This window comes from Chiloscyllium punctatum, chromosome 19 (genome assembly GCF_047496795.1).
Source record: "Chiloscyllium punctatum isolate Juve2018m chromosome 19, sChiPun1.3, whole genome shotgun sequence".
Classification (NCBI taxonomy): Eukaryota; Metazoa; Chordata; class Chondrichthyes; order Orectolobiformes; family Hemiscylliidae; genus Chiloscyllium; species Chiloscyllium punctatum.
The window spans coordinates 94,120,626-94,134,839 of record NC_092757.1 but is presented as its reverse complement, the minus strand read 5'-3'; the positions used below and the strand labels follow the sequence as shown (position 1 = coordinate 94,134,839).

At 48.8% G+C, this 14,214-nt stretch overlaps 1 protein-coding gene across 1 annotated transcript in view; it reads right to left on the bottom strand.

Annotated features, from left to right (window-relative positions):
* lrrc75a (leucine rich repeat containing 75A) overlaps positions 1-13,845 on the bottom strand; it is a 63,478-nt gene extending 49,633 nt beyond the window's left edge. Inside the window, exon 1 of the mRNA XM_072590100.1 lies at positions 12,915-13,845. Within this exon, the coding sequence (XP_072446201.1) occupies positions 12,915-13,175 (261 nt within the window). The 5' untranslated portion in view covers positions 13,176-13,845. The remainder of the gene's footprint in view (positions 1-12,914) is intronic.
* Positions 13,846-14,214: the final 369 nt, after the last annotated feature.

The window sequence follows — 14,214 nt, the reverse complement described above, 5'->3', positions numbered from 1 at the left end:
CAGTCAGGATGGTGAGGGGCTCAGAGGGGAACTTGCAGGGGTGGTGTTCCCATGTCCTTCTAGATAGAAGGGGTCGTGCATTTGCAGTCATCTTGTAGATGGTACATGCTGCAGCCACTGAGCATCAGTGATGAAGGGAGTGGATGCTTGTGAGTATGGTGTTAATGAAGCAGGTTGCTTGTCCTGGATAGTGTCAAGCTTCTTGAGTGTTATTGGAGCTGCACTCCTCCAGGCAGTGGGGAGTATTCCACCACACTCCTGACTTGTGCCTTGTAGATGGTGGGCAGATTGTGGGGAGTCAGGAGGGGAGTTACTTGCTGCAGGATTGCCAGCTTCTGACCTGCTCTTGTAGCCTTTATACTGTTGATCTAATCTCCTGCTCCTCAGGTGCTGCGGTCCTCACTTTGACCCATACTGTTGATCCAGTTCAGTTTCTAGCTAAAGGTACCCCCAGAATGTTGACAATGGGTGATTCAGTAATAATAATGCAATTGAATGTCAAGGAGAGATGGTTAGTTACATTGTGTTAGAGATGGTTTTGTCTGGCACTATGTCACATAAATGTTGCTGCTGAATCTGCTGACCTCATCCATCACTTTACTGATGATCAAGAGAAGACCCTTAGAGCAATAACTAGCTAGGTTTGTGTACAGGACATACCAGGGCAATCACTCACATTGTCGGGCAGATGCCAATGTTGTAACTGTACTGGAACAGCTTGGCTAGGGGAGCAGCAGGTTCTGGAGCACAAGTCTACAGTACTATTTCCAGAATGTTATCAGGGCGCATAGCCTCTGCAGTATCCAGTGTCTCCAAATGTTTCTTGATATCATGTGGAATGAATCAAATTGGCTGAATATTGATATCTGTAATGCTGGGGAGCACTAGAAGAGACTGAGATGGATCACCCACTCAGCACTTCTGGCTGAAGACTTTTGCAAATGTTTCAGCCTTATCTGGTGCGCTGGGCTCTCCCATAATTGAGGATGGGGATACTTGTGGAGTCTCCTCCTCCAGTCAGTTGTTTAATTGCCCACCATCATTTACAACGGGATGTGGCAGGACTGCAGGGCTTAGGTCTGATCCACAGCTTGTGGGTTTGCTTAGCTCCATCAAACAGGATATACTTGCACGCCAAACAGCATAAGCAGCAAGTGATAGATGGCTTCACCAGGTTGACACCTGATTTCCAGGTATGCCCGGTGCTGCTCCTGGCAGACCCTCCTGCACTCTCCATTGAACCAGGGTTGACCCCCTGGCCTGATGGTCATGGTTGAATGGGGGGATATGCCAGGCCATGAGGTTACAGATTGTGCTGGAGTAAAATTCTGCTGCTGTTGATGGCCCACAGCATCTCATGGATGCCCAATCTTGAGTTGATAGGTCTGTTCAAAGTCTGTCCCATTTAGCACGGTGATAAGTGTCACACAACACGATGGAGATTATTCTCAATGTGAAGGCAAGACTTTGTCTCCACAAAGACTGCGCAGTGGTCACTCTTACTGATACGGTCATGAGTAGACACATTTGCAGCCAGCAGATTCGGGAGGATGACGTCAAGTCTGTTTTTCCCTCTTGCTGTCTCCTTCATCACCTGCCATGGCCCAGTTTAGCAAGTCTGCTCAGAAACACAACACAATCCCACAAACAGCAAAATGTGATGACCAGAGAATCAGTTTTGCAATGTTCATTGAAAGATAAATATTGACCAGGACACTGGGAAGAAACCCCCTTCATTTCCTCGAAAGAGAAGTCATGGAATCTATTATGTTCACCTGACAGGCTGTGGGCTAACCTCGACACTGTCCCCATCAAACACAACATGGGGGTTAGATACAGAGTAAAGGTCCCTCTACACTGACCCCATCAAACACAACATGGGGGTTAGATACAGAGTAAAGGTCCCTCTGCACTGTCCCCATCAAACACAACATGGGGGTTAGATACAGAGTAAAGGTGCCTCTACACTGACCCCATCAAACACAACATGGGGGTTAGATACAGAGTAAAGGTCCCTCTACACTGTCCCCATCAAACACAACATGGGGGTTAGATACAGAGTAAAGGTCCCTCTACACTGTCACCATCAAACACAACATGGGGGTTAGATACAGAGTAAAGGTCCCTCTACACTGACCCCATCAAACACAACATGGGGGTTAGATACAGAGTAAAGGTCCCTCTACACTGACCCCATCAAACACAACATGGGGGTTAGATACAGAGTAAAGGTCCCTCTACACTGACCCCATCAAACACAACATGGGGGTTAGATACAGAGTAAAGGTCACTCTACACTGACCCCATCAAACACAACATTGGGGTTAGGGTTAGATACAGAGTAAAGATCCCTCTACACTATCCCCATCAAACACAACATGGGGAGTAGATACAGAGTAAAGCTCTCTCTACACTGTCCCCATCAAACACAACATGGGGGTTAGATACAGAGTAAAGATCCCTCTACACTGTCCCCATCAAACACAACATTGGGGTTAGATACAGAGTAAAGATCCCTCTACACTGTCCCCATCAAACACAACATGGGGAGAAGAAACAGAGTAAAGCTCTCTCTACATTGTCCCCATCAAACACAACATGGGGGTTAGATACAGAGTAAATATCCCTCTACACTGTCCCCATCAAACACAACATGGGGGCTAGATACAGAGTAAAGATCCCTCTACACTTTCCCCATCAAACACAACATGGGGAGTAGATACAGAGTAAAGCTCTCTCTACACTGTCCCCATCAAACACAACATGGGGGTTAGATACAGAGTAAAGATCCCTCTACACTGTCACCATCAAACATTCCAAGGACAGGGACAGCACGGGGTTAGATACAGAGTAAAGCTCCCCTTACACTGTCCCCCCATCAAACACTCCCAGGACAGGGACAGCACGGTGTTAGATACAGAGTAAAGCTCCCCCTACACTGTCCCCCCATCAAACACTCCCAGGACAGGGAGAGCACAGGGTTAGATACAGAGTAAAGCTTCCTCTACACTGTCCCCATCAAACACTCCCAGGACAGGGACAGCACGGGGTTAGATACAGAGTAAAGCTCCCTCTACACTGTCCCCATCAAACACAACATGGGGGTTAGATACAGAGTAAAGCTCCCTCTACACTGTCCCCATCAAACGCTCCTGGGACAGGGACAGCACAGGGTTAGCTACAGAGTAAAGCTCCCTCTACACTGTCCCCATCAAACACTCCCTGGACAGGGACAGCATGGGGGTTAGCTACAGAGTAAAGCTCCCTCTACACTGTCCCCATCAAACACTCCCAGGACAGGGACAGCAGGGGGTTAGATAAAGAGTAAAGCTCCCTCTACACTGTCCCCATCAAATCCTCCCTGGATAGGGACAGCACAGGGTTAGATACAGAGTAACGCTCTCTCTACATTGTCCCCATCAAACACAACATGGGGGTTAGATACAGAGTAAAGATCCCTCTACACTGTCACCATCAAACACTCCCAGGACAGGGACAGCACAGGGTTAGATACAGAGTAAAGCTCTCTCTACACTGTCCCCATCAAACACAACATGGGGGTTAGATACAGAGTAAAGATCCCTCTACACTGTCACCATCAAACACTCCCAGGACAGGGACAGCACGGGGTTAGATACAGAGTAAAGCTCCCCCTACACTGTCCCCCCATCAAACACTCCCAGGACAGGGACAGCACGGGGTTAGATACAGAGTAAAGCTCCCTCTACACTGTCCCCATCAAACACTCCCTGGATAGGGACAGCATGGGGTTAGATACAGAGTAAAGCTCCCTCTACACTGTCCCCATCAAACACTCCCGGGACAGGGACAGCACAGGGTTAGCTACAGAGTAAAGCTCCCTCTACACTGTCCCCATCAAACACTCCCTGGACAGGGACAGCATGGGGGTTAGCTACAGAGTAAAGCTCCCTCTACACTGTCCCCATCAAACACTCCCAGGACAGGGACAGCAGGGGGTTAGATAGAGAGTAAAGCTCACTCTACACTGTCCCCATCAAATCCTCCCTGGATAGGGACAGCACGGGGTTAGATACAGAATAAAGCTCTCTCTACACTGTCCCCATCAAACACTCCCAGGACAGGGACAGCACAGGGTTAGATACAGAGTAAAGCTCTCTCTACATTGTCCCCATCAAACACTCCCAGGACAGGGACAGCACAGGGTTAGATACAGAGTAAAGCTCCCTCTACACTGTCCCCATCAAACACTTCCAGGACAGGGACAGCACAGGCTTAGATACAGAGTAAAGCTCCCTCTACACTGTCCCCATCAAACACTCCCAGGACAGGGACAGCACGGGGTTAGATACAGAGTAAAGCTCCCTCTACACTGTCCCCATCAAACACTCCCTGGACAGGGACAGCACAGGGTTAGCTACAGAGTAAAGCTCCCTCTACACTGTCCCCATCAAACACTCCCTGGACAGGGACAGCATGGGGGTTAGCTACAGAGTAAAGCTCCCTCTACACTGTCCCCATCAAACACTCCCAGGACAGGGACTGCAGGGGGTTAGATAGAGAGTAAAGCTCCCTCTACACTGTCCCCATCAAATCCTCCCTGGATAGGGACAGCACAGGGTTAGATACAGAGTAAAGCTCCCTCTACACTGTCCCCATCAAACACTCCCAGGACAGGGACAGCACGGGGTTAGATACAGAGTAAAGCTTCGTCTACACTGTCCCCATCAAGCACTCCCAGGACAGGGACAGCACGGGGTTAGATACAGAGTAAAGCTCCCTGTATACTGTCCCCATCAAACACTCCCAGGACAGGGACAGCACAGGGTTAGATACAGAGTAAAGCTTCCTCTACACTGTCCCCATCAAACACTCCCAGGACAGGGACAGCACGGGGTTAGATACAGAGTAAAGCTCCCTCTACACTGTCCCCATCAAACACAACATGGGGGTTAGATACAGAGTAAAGCTTCCTCTACACTGTCCCCATCAAACACTCCCAGGACAGGGACAGCAGGGGGTTAGATCGAGAGTAAAGCTCTCTCTACACTGTCCCCATCAAACACTCCCAGGACAGGGACAACACGGGGTTAGACAGAGAGTAAAGCTCCCTCTACACTGTCCCCATCAAACACTCCCAGGACAGGGACAGCACGGGGTTAGATACAGAGTAAAGCTCTCTCTACACGGTCCCCATCAAACACTCCCAGGACAGGGACAGCACGGGGTTAGATACAGAGTAAAGCTCCCTCTACACCGTCCCCATCAAACACTCCCAGGACAGGGACAGCACAGGGTTAGATACAGAGTAAAGCTCTCTCTACATTGTCCCCATCAAACACTCCCAGGACAGGGACAGCACGGGGTCAGATACAGAGTAAAGCTCTCTCTACACTGTCCCCATCAAACACTCCCTGGACAGGGACAGCATGGGGGTTAGCTACAGAGTAAAGCTCCCTCTACACTGTCCCCATCAAACACTCCCAGGACAGGGACAGCAGGGGGTTAGATAGAGAGTAAAGCTCCCTCTACACTGTCCCCATCAAACACTCCCTGGATAGGGACAGCATGGAGTTAGATACAGAATAAAGCTCTCTCTACACTGTCCCCATCAAACATTCCCTGGATAGGGACAGCACGGGGTTAGATACAGAGTAAAGCTCTCTCTACATTGTCCCCATCAAACACTCCCAGGACAGGGACAGCACAGGGTTAGATACAGAGTAAAGCCCCTTCTACACTGTCCCCATCAAACACTCCCAGGACAGGGACAGCACAGGGTTAGATACAGAGTAAAGCTTCCTCTACACTGTCCCCATCAAACACTCCCAGGACAGGGACAGCACAGGGTTAGCTACAGAGTAAAGCTCTCTCTGCATTGTCCCCATCTAACACTCCCAGGAAAGGGACAGCACAGGGTTAGATACAGAGTAAAGCCCCTTCTACACTGTCCCCATCAAACACTCCCAGGACAGGGACAGCACAGGGTTAGATACAGAGTAAAGCTCCCTCTACACTGTCCCCATCAAACACTCCCAGGACAGGGACAGCACAGGGTTAGATACAGAGTAAAGCTTCGTCTACACTGTCCCCATCAAGCACTCCCAGGACAGGGACAGCACGGGGTTAGATACAGAGTAAAGCTCCCTCTACACTGTCCCCATCAAACACTCCCAGGACAGGGACAGCACAGGGTTAGATACAGAGTAAAGCTCCCTCTACACTGTCCCCATCAAACACTCCCAGGACAGGGACAGCACGGGGTTAGATACAGAGTAAAGCTCCCTCTACACTGTCCCCATCAAACACAACATGGGGGTTAGATACAGAGTAAAGCTCCCTCTACACTGTCCCCATCAAACACTCCCTGGATAGGGACAGCATGGGGTTAGATACAGAATAAAGCTCCCTCTACACTGTCCCCATCAAACACACCCAGGACAGGGACAACACAGGGTTAGCTACAGAGTAAAGCTCCCTCTACACTGTCCCCATCAAACACTCCCTGGATAGGGACAGCACAGGGTTAGCTACAGAGTAAAGCTGCCTCTACACTGTCCCCATCAAACACTCCCAGGACAGGGACAGCACGGGGTTAGATACAGAGTAAAGCTCCCTCTACACTGTCCTCATCAAACACTCCCTGGATAGGGACAGCATGGGGGTTAGATACAGAGTAAAGCTCCCTCTACACTGTCCCCATCAAACACTCCCTGGATAGGGACAGCACGGGGTTAGATACAGAGTAAAGCTCCCTCTACACTGTCCCCATCAAACACTCCCAGGACAGGGACAGCACGGGGTTAGATACAGAGTAAAGTTCCCTCTACACTGTCCCCATCAAACACTCCCAGGACAGGGACAGCATGAGGTCAACCCTCTCAACATATTCCCAAAAATGTGCTTCTTCATTGTTCCCAGCTTCCAAGAGGGAAAATAGGTTTTGATTCTGGAGGGTGGATTTAATAAACCCAGGCACAGTGGTAAAAGGTGAGTGGGTCCATAAGTTCCTGTGTTCCAATCTCAGTCCCCAGTCCCTGTCTGTCTTCCATCAATCTCTGGTAAAGCACTGACTGCAACTGTGGGTGAAATCCATCTCTGCTGTGAAATCCCAGCTCCTTCCTCAGGCCAACGACTCACCGTCGTGCAGCAGTTGAGCTTTGCACAGAAACAGAGGAAACATTCAACTTCAACTGGATCTTTCCACAGAAGGCTGAGCTTTTAAGGATTAGGAGGGCACAGCTGTTTGCTGCTCCTGGTGCTGTCTGTTCTCAGCCTGGGAAACATCCAGCCACTCTCGATTTGAAAGGTATGTCTCTGACCCAGCTACATCTGTCCACTGATGATCATCAGTAAAGTGATGGAAAGGGTCATCGACAGAGCTAACCAAGCAGCACTAACTCCAAAATAACCAGCTCACTGACACTCAGTCAAGTCCCACCAGGACCACTCAGCTCCCTAACCCAATTCACTTTTTCAAGTTCATTCAGTGACATCACCATAACGTCACTGCTACCCCGTTGCGGAGTCTGAGCAATACCAGAGTCAATGTAAATTAAAGAAAAAAAAAGATTTCTTTAATTCGTTGCGGTCATACCTGACACAGGAAGATGGTTGTGGTTGTTGGAGTCAGTAATTTCAGCTCCAGGAGATCTCTGCAGGAGTCCCTCAGGGTGGTGTCCTAGGCCCAACCATCTTCAGCTGCTTCATCAATTACCTTCCCTCCATCATACAGTCACCGATGATTGCATAAACTTCAGCACCATTCACAACTCGGATACTGAAGCAGTCCATGTTCAAATGCAATAAGACCCAGACAATATCCAGGCTTGGGCTGACAAGTGGTAAATAACATTTGCACTGATCATGTACAAAGCAATAACCATCGCCAACAAGAAAGTAACAATTGCGTCTTGGTTTTCAATTGCATCATCATTGCGAAGCCATCGAATCGTTGAGTTTTGAAACACAGAAAGAGGCTCTCCAGCCCATCTCGTATTAAATGATGGGCTATGCTTGGCTGGCTGAATGATTCCTAAACACTGCAGGTTCACACCACAACCACCAAGATCAAGGGGACATGCCTCAGAAAACCCCCTCTGACATTTATCTGCAAAATCTCCAGTCCGCTATATAGTCTGCAGAACAAGAGCTAAGGAAAGCTGAGAGTGGATTCCAAGAGCCATTTACAGTACAGTGTACAGCCATTAAGCCCGTGCCATCCCTCAGTTGACCAATCCAATCAGTCTCAGTCCCCCTGCTCTATCCCCATTGTCCTGTGACTTTATTCCCCTAAAAGGCCCTTCGGTTTCCTTCAGAATTCTTTGATCGCCTTCGCTTTTACCACCACTGTGAGTGTGGTGACCAGAACTGGATGCAATATTCCAATTATGGCCAAACCAGAGCTTTGTAAAGGTTCAGCAGCGCTTTCCTGCTTTTATACTCAATGCATCGGTTAGTGAAGCCCAAGATCTTTGCTAATTGCTCAACATATCCTTCCTCCTTCAAAGATCAATGTATATAGATCCCCAGATCTCTCTGTCCCTGCACACTCTTTATAATTGTGTCACTTAATCTATACTTCCTTTTCCTGTCTCATCTGTCAAAATACATAATCTCCATGACAGGAGAACAGACAGTTAAATGGAAATCTATTGTCTTCTTAATATGGTCTTGTGATGTGGGAGTTGCTGGGGAGGGCTGCATTTATCCCTGAGGAAGATAATGGTGAGCCACTTGCTTGAAGTGCTTCTTTCTTAGCTCTACTCTTTCAGAGGGCAGTTAGGAGTCAACCACAGAGAGAGCATGCTGGAGAAATTCGGTGTGTCTGGCAGCAATTGTGGAATAAAGGAAATTAATATTTTGACTCCAATATCAGACACAGGAGTTTATTTGGACTTGAAATGTTAACTCTTTTCTCTCTATATTGATGCTGCCAGAGCTGCTGAGTTTCTCTAGCACTTTCCGTTTTTGTTTCTGATTTCCAGCATTCACTGCTTGTGTAAGAGTCACCTGCAATGCTGTCGGTCTGGACACACAGGTGCTGTAGGATACCTGATTCTCTCCCTGAGGGCATTAGTGATCCAGATGGGATTTTTACAACAACCTGGCTGTTTTGTGATTATTAATAGAATCAGCATATTATTTCAGATGAATTAAATGGTTGAATTTAATCTCCCAGTTTTCATTGAGGGATTTGAACTTGTGCCTCTCGTGCATCAATCTGGCCTAATGGATTTACTGGTCCAGTAACATTAACACTCCTCTCCTGTCCCCACTGGTCTGGTGTATTTGATTGAATTATCTACACACTTCGCCATTCCTCCAAGTTTGGTATCATTGACAAGCTTAGAAAGTTTCACTGTATATTCTAGCATCCAAAACTCTATGTATAATTAGGAAAAGCACTGGTCTTAACAATGACCCTTGGAAAACATTGAACTGCCACCATGGTTGGGCTTTGTCTTCAGCAGACTCTATGTACCTGATGTAGCAATGCATGTGTTAACTCCAGTAACATACAGTACTGAAAGATTAGACAATGTTTATTTTAGCTCCTGGTATATGCATACATTACAGTCACAGACACTTCAGTATCTGGGCTAATTCTAGGCTTTTCAGATGAAACTGGAGCACACTTTCATTACCATGTCATGCTTCAAGTGGCTCCAGTAATGACGGAGTTTCAACTATATGGTGACAATATCATGAACATGCCTCTTAAAGGTTTACTGTATACTAACTGTGAGACATCAAACACTGACTGAAAAATAACTAGTTACCATAACTCTCCTTAAGCCAAGTTTTTCAAAGATTTCATCAACCATCCTTTGTCGAGACCCTCAGCTTTGTCATATATTATGGAATGTGCAGCACAGATGAAGATCACTGAGTCCAGGCCAGTGCTTCTGCTCAACACTAACCTCTTCCTACCATTTCCATTTCACCCTATCACCATCTCCTTCACTTCCTTTCTTTCTTGTGTGTTTATCCAGCTTCCCCTTGAATGTAACGGTTTCCCTCAACCACTTCCTGTGGGAGTGAGCCCCACATTGCCCTCACTCTCTGGGGGAAAGAGGTTTCTTCTGAATTCCTAACTGGATTTATTGGTGATTATCTTAATCTCCTTGTGGACTCTCCCAAACACATTTTCTACAGTTTAAAAAAATTATGTACATTTCTGTCGTGAATTCACAGCTGAGGATGTCTCTGCAGCTAAGTAAGTACTTTCGGGGTGCACTCACTGTGGTTATGTAGGAAATGTGGCAGCCAATTTGTGCCAAGCCAGATCCCAACATCACTGTAGTAATGACCATGCAACCTGTTGTTGGTATAACTTAGTTGAAAGTTATACACAGCCAAGCTCAAGAGAGAGGGAAGAGTTCCCTTAACCTTATTCAAATAGTACTATGCCATGTTTAACATTTACTTGAGAGGACAGAGGACACTCATGTGGAAAAATGAACCCAGAGACAGTGAGGATAAACCATGTACATCATAAACCAAATTAAATAGCAGATGAATGTACCATATTTAGATTAATCAAGTAATGATTCAAACAAGGATCAAAGCAATAGCTCCCTCAGTAGCTCTGTTGGTAAGTGCACCTGCTGGTTTAGCATTGACCTGTGAATGGAACAATCCAGGTTCTGTAATCCCTGACACGTGCTCTTAACTGATTTCAACTGACACTGTGAATGGCTCCTGGGGCCGAAGTGGATAAAGTAAGTCAGTTAGGATTATTACCTCAATCATTGTCAATGGCCCCAACTGGAATCTGGAGAAGGACTGGATTGAATTTGAACTTGATGGCCTTCACAGTTGAATAGCCATGTGAAGCTCTATGTCTAGTATTATTTATGAAGACAGCCGAGGAAGCTGTGAGGGGGTCTTTCTCAAGTCCAGTTCATGAAACGCATAACTTCAGTGCTGCTGGAGCGAGAGAGTCAAGGGGAGCAGTTTAAAGAATTAGGGAAAGGCCATTTGGCCCCTCCTAGCCAGGATCATTGCTTAGGTTTATCAGTTCCTGGATCTGCCTCTACTGAACAACTGAGAGTCTCTAAATATGAAGGACAGAAAATAGTTCAAAACCAAACAGTGCAATTCCAAACTGAATTGAAAGTTCTGCTGAGGAACGAGTAGATCACACATTGGCTGAGGAAGGGTGGGAACAGAGGGATCATGAATGCCGTACGGCTACAGAAGTTGCGTATCTGAAAATTAACTTTTCAACTCAGCAAACATTCAGTGGAACTATTAAGCTCATGCGTTTTACTTTCCTCTCAGTTCAGGGGAGCTTTTAAAAAAGGTACAACAAGGATTGGTGAATCCCACTGTGAGAAGGACATGGCACTGAGCACAAAGGTATTGGAATTATTGCATGTCTGGTTAACCGGTACACCTCCAGTGAGAATTCATCACTCCTCCCAACCCATATTAATGAATCCATTCCAATTTAGCTCCGTCAGCAGTTACTGTGCAAGATAAACACGTACATTAACACAAATATAGAAAAGTTAAAGAACATCATCACAAGTGTTTTCACACTTGGTTCTTGGAAAAGGTGGGAAGTTTAATTCAATCATAAAAATCAGGGAGGAGGCCATTCAGCCCATCATATCTTTGTTGGATTTTCAAAACAGCTTTCCAATTACTCCAACATTGCTGCAGTAGAATGTGTAAAGCGCTGCCTGGTCTTCTGTTATGTGGGGTCATGATCTGGTGAATCCATTCCCAGCTGCTGATCTAAGCCTATGGATCCCTAAAATTAGCCTCAGTTCCCCTGGGCTAAGGGAAGAATGAGTGAAGAGTTCCTGCTTGTGTTTCTGTTGAAGTGCTCCCTGCTGGCAGCTGTAGATATTTGTGACACCAGCTGAACATGACACTGACCTTGGCTGTGAACGCTTCCAAGGTTGAATAGCCCACAAATTAATTAGCCTCTCACATGGGAAACAGAAGCCTGGGTGGAAAAAGGGAGGACTGGTCATGTTGATTTTTGGGAAGGTGAATGCATTGGAAAGAATGTTGGGGGTGTGCGGGGGGGGGGGGGGGGGGGGGGGGGGGGGGGGGGGGGGGGCGGGGGGGGGGGGGGGGGGGGGGAGCATGGTGCCCGGTTTTCGAGTTTTATCGAAAAGCAGGGAGAAAGTGAGTGAGTTAGAGGGAAATAAATCTGCACCTGGAGCTGATTCACTGGCCACTGAGGGTGCCACGTACAGCAGGAGCCAATCATTATTACCATTTGGAGAGACAGTTCTCACACTCCCTTCACCGTCTGACACTCTGCCACCTCGAGGGTTATCTGGGCAAACTATGGCTGACTCTCACACTGTCGGGGCAGTCTGAGGTGAGTGGAAGTAGGCAAGGGAGGGAGAGAGGGACATGATACTGAGGAGAGAGTGGCGATGAATCCAGTGACCAGACAAGGGAGGAGGGGTAAGCGGAGGAGAGGGGGAAAAGGGGATGGAGAAGGGAAAAGGGGGAAGGAGAGGTGGACAGGGGATGGAGAGGGGGGAAGGGGGAAGGGGGGGGAAAGGAGGGGGGGGAAAGGAGGGAAGGAAGGGGGAAAGGAGGGAAGGAAGGGGGAAGGAGTGGGGATGGGGAAGGAGTGGGGATGGGGAAGGAGGGGGAAAGGAGAAAGGGAAGTTGGGTTGGGGAGGGATTGAGGGGTCAAGGGAGGAGGTCTATTCCTGACGAAGGGCTTTTGCCGGAAACATTGATTCTCCTGCTCCTCGGATGCTGCCTGACCTGACCTGCTGTGCTTTTCCAGCACCACTCTAATCTAAACGAATGGAGGAGGAATGAGAGGTAGTGTCAAGGAGATGGGGAAGGGAATGGGAAGCTGGGGGGAGAAGTGGGGGAGGTGTGGGTGAATGAGTCCCAGCCTTTGGGAGTGATGTGGACGGAGAGAGGGAGAGTGATAGGACACTGACACTCACCTGCCTCAGGTTCCTCAGTAAGTTGGAGGCTTCCTCCTGGCGGCCTTGCTTGGCCAGAGTCGCCATGTCCTGAATCATTGCAATCCGCTTCTGGTAGGGGGGGGGTCCCGGGCTCCTGGTGCACCTCTCCCCGGACCTCAGCACCAAGCCCCGGAGGAAGTCTCCTCTGTCCCGGCCTGGGGATTTCTTCCTGCAGCCCGGAGGGTCCCCCTGAGCCTCGTCTGGAAGCTGCTGCCTCCCTTTGCTCTGCCTGCCTCCCATGGTCGAATTGCCCGCCGCGTCTGCCAGAACTTCAGAGCAGCATTCCCGAGAGCAGGAGCGAGCCGGATCCCTCCCGATTGGAGAGTGAGATCCACACCATCACTGGGAGAGTCGCCCGCTCCCCAGGTATCGATTAGAATCGGGCTGAGGTTGATGGAGCGGGCAGCGTGTCAGTGAGTCCCGAGTTTCCTGGTGCGCGGATTAATTGGCGGATGTTCCCAGGGACATGTCGATGGAATAATCGGAATATCGATTAGAGTCACCCCGGGGTTGGGAGGGAGGGAGGGGGTGCTGTGAGGGGACTGCAGCCCGGAGAGTGCATCAGGATCAGGGGCAGACCCCCAGCCGGGGGGGGGGGGGGGAGGAATCACATCGATTACAATCGGAAACCAATGCAAACAGATCCCCAAGGGGACCGCGATGGACACACACACACAGAGCTGCAGCTACACAAAGCCAACTCTCCAGTCCCCGAACCGATTCTAATCGGTTCCCGGAGGAGGGGGGAGGGGGCAGGGGGCGTGAGCTCCCGGGCTGGGATCCTCAGGCTCGGAGCCTCTTTCACGGCGAGTACCCGCTTTCGGCAGCGATTTAAATTCACAACAACAACACCAGCAGCAGCAGCAGCAGCAGCAAGAGGAGGAGGCTGGGGCGGTGCTTCTCTCAGTGCTGTCCTCCTCCCTGGGAGCCAGCTCTCACCACCCCCCCGCACACTGTCCAGCACCTCACACTTGCATTCGTGTGGCGCCTTTTCCTGCCTGCAGGCTGTTCCAAAGTCAGTGAGGTAGTTCCGAAGAGGAATCACTGATCTAACCCGCGACAACACATTAGCGCACAGCAAGATCCCACCATCAGGGCTGTGAAAATGTCAATCAGCCGCTTTTGTGATGTGGACTGAGAAACTGGGAGACGCGCAGTTTGTCCTTCTCTGAAGTAGCTCATCTTTAGAGCTAAGACCTTTTTATTCATTCACACGATATGAGCTTCACTGGTTCCGTATTTATTGCCCGCCCCGAGTTGCCCCTTGAGAAGGTGAGGG